General features: G+C 60.2%; 1 protein-coding gene across 1 annotated transcript in view; it reads right to left on the reverse strand.

Annotated features, from left to right (window-relative positions):
- Positions 1-150, reverse strand: part of LOC104505717 (hemojuvelin-like) — a gene marked incomplete at both ends in the record, with an annotated part of 827 nt that extends 677 nt beyond the window's left edge. Inside the window, one exon of the mRNA XM_010146403.1 lies at positions 1-150. This exon is cut by the window's left edge and continues 7 nt beyond it. Within this exon, the coding sequence (XP_010144705.1) occupies positions 1-150 (150 nt within the window).
- Positions 151-206: the final 56 nt, after the last annotated feature.

Genomic DNA, 206 nt, shown 5'->3' on the forward strand with positions numbered 1-206 from the left:
CGGCGAGCTGGTGGCTTGCACGAACAAGTAGTCATTGTCCAAGAGCGGCCAGGAGCCCTCCACTCGGCAAGTGTGGAAGTCGTCATGGAAAGTGCGGATGTGGGGGTCCCCGAACGCCGCGCAGTGCTGGTAGCGGGGGGGTTGACCGTGCTTGTAGAGGAAACTCTTCTCGTAGTCGCAGATATCCAGGGACTCGAAGCCCTGAT

The sequence above is a fragment of the Eurypyga helias genome, unplaced genomic scaffold (assembly GCF_000690775.1).
Source record: "Eurypyga helias isolate BGI_N326 unplaced genomic scaffold, ASM69077v1 scaffold23112, whole genome shotgun sequence".
Classification (NCBI taxonomy): Eukaryota; Metazoa; Chordata; class Aves; order Eurypygiformes; family Eurypygidae; genus Eurypyga; species Eurypyga helias.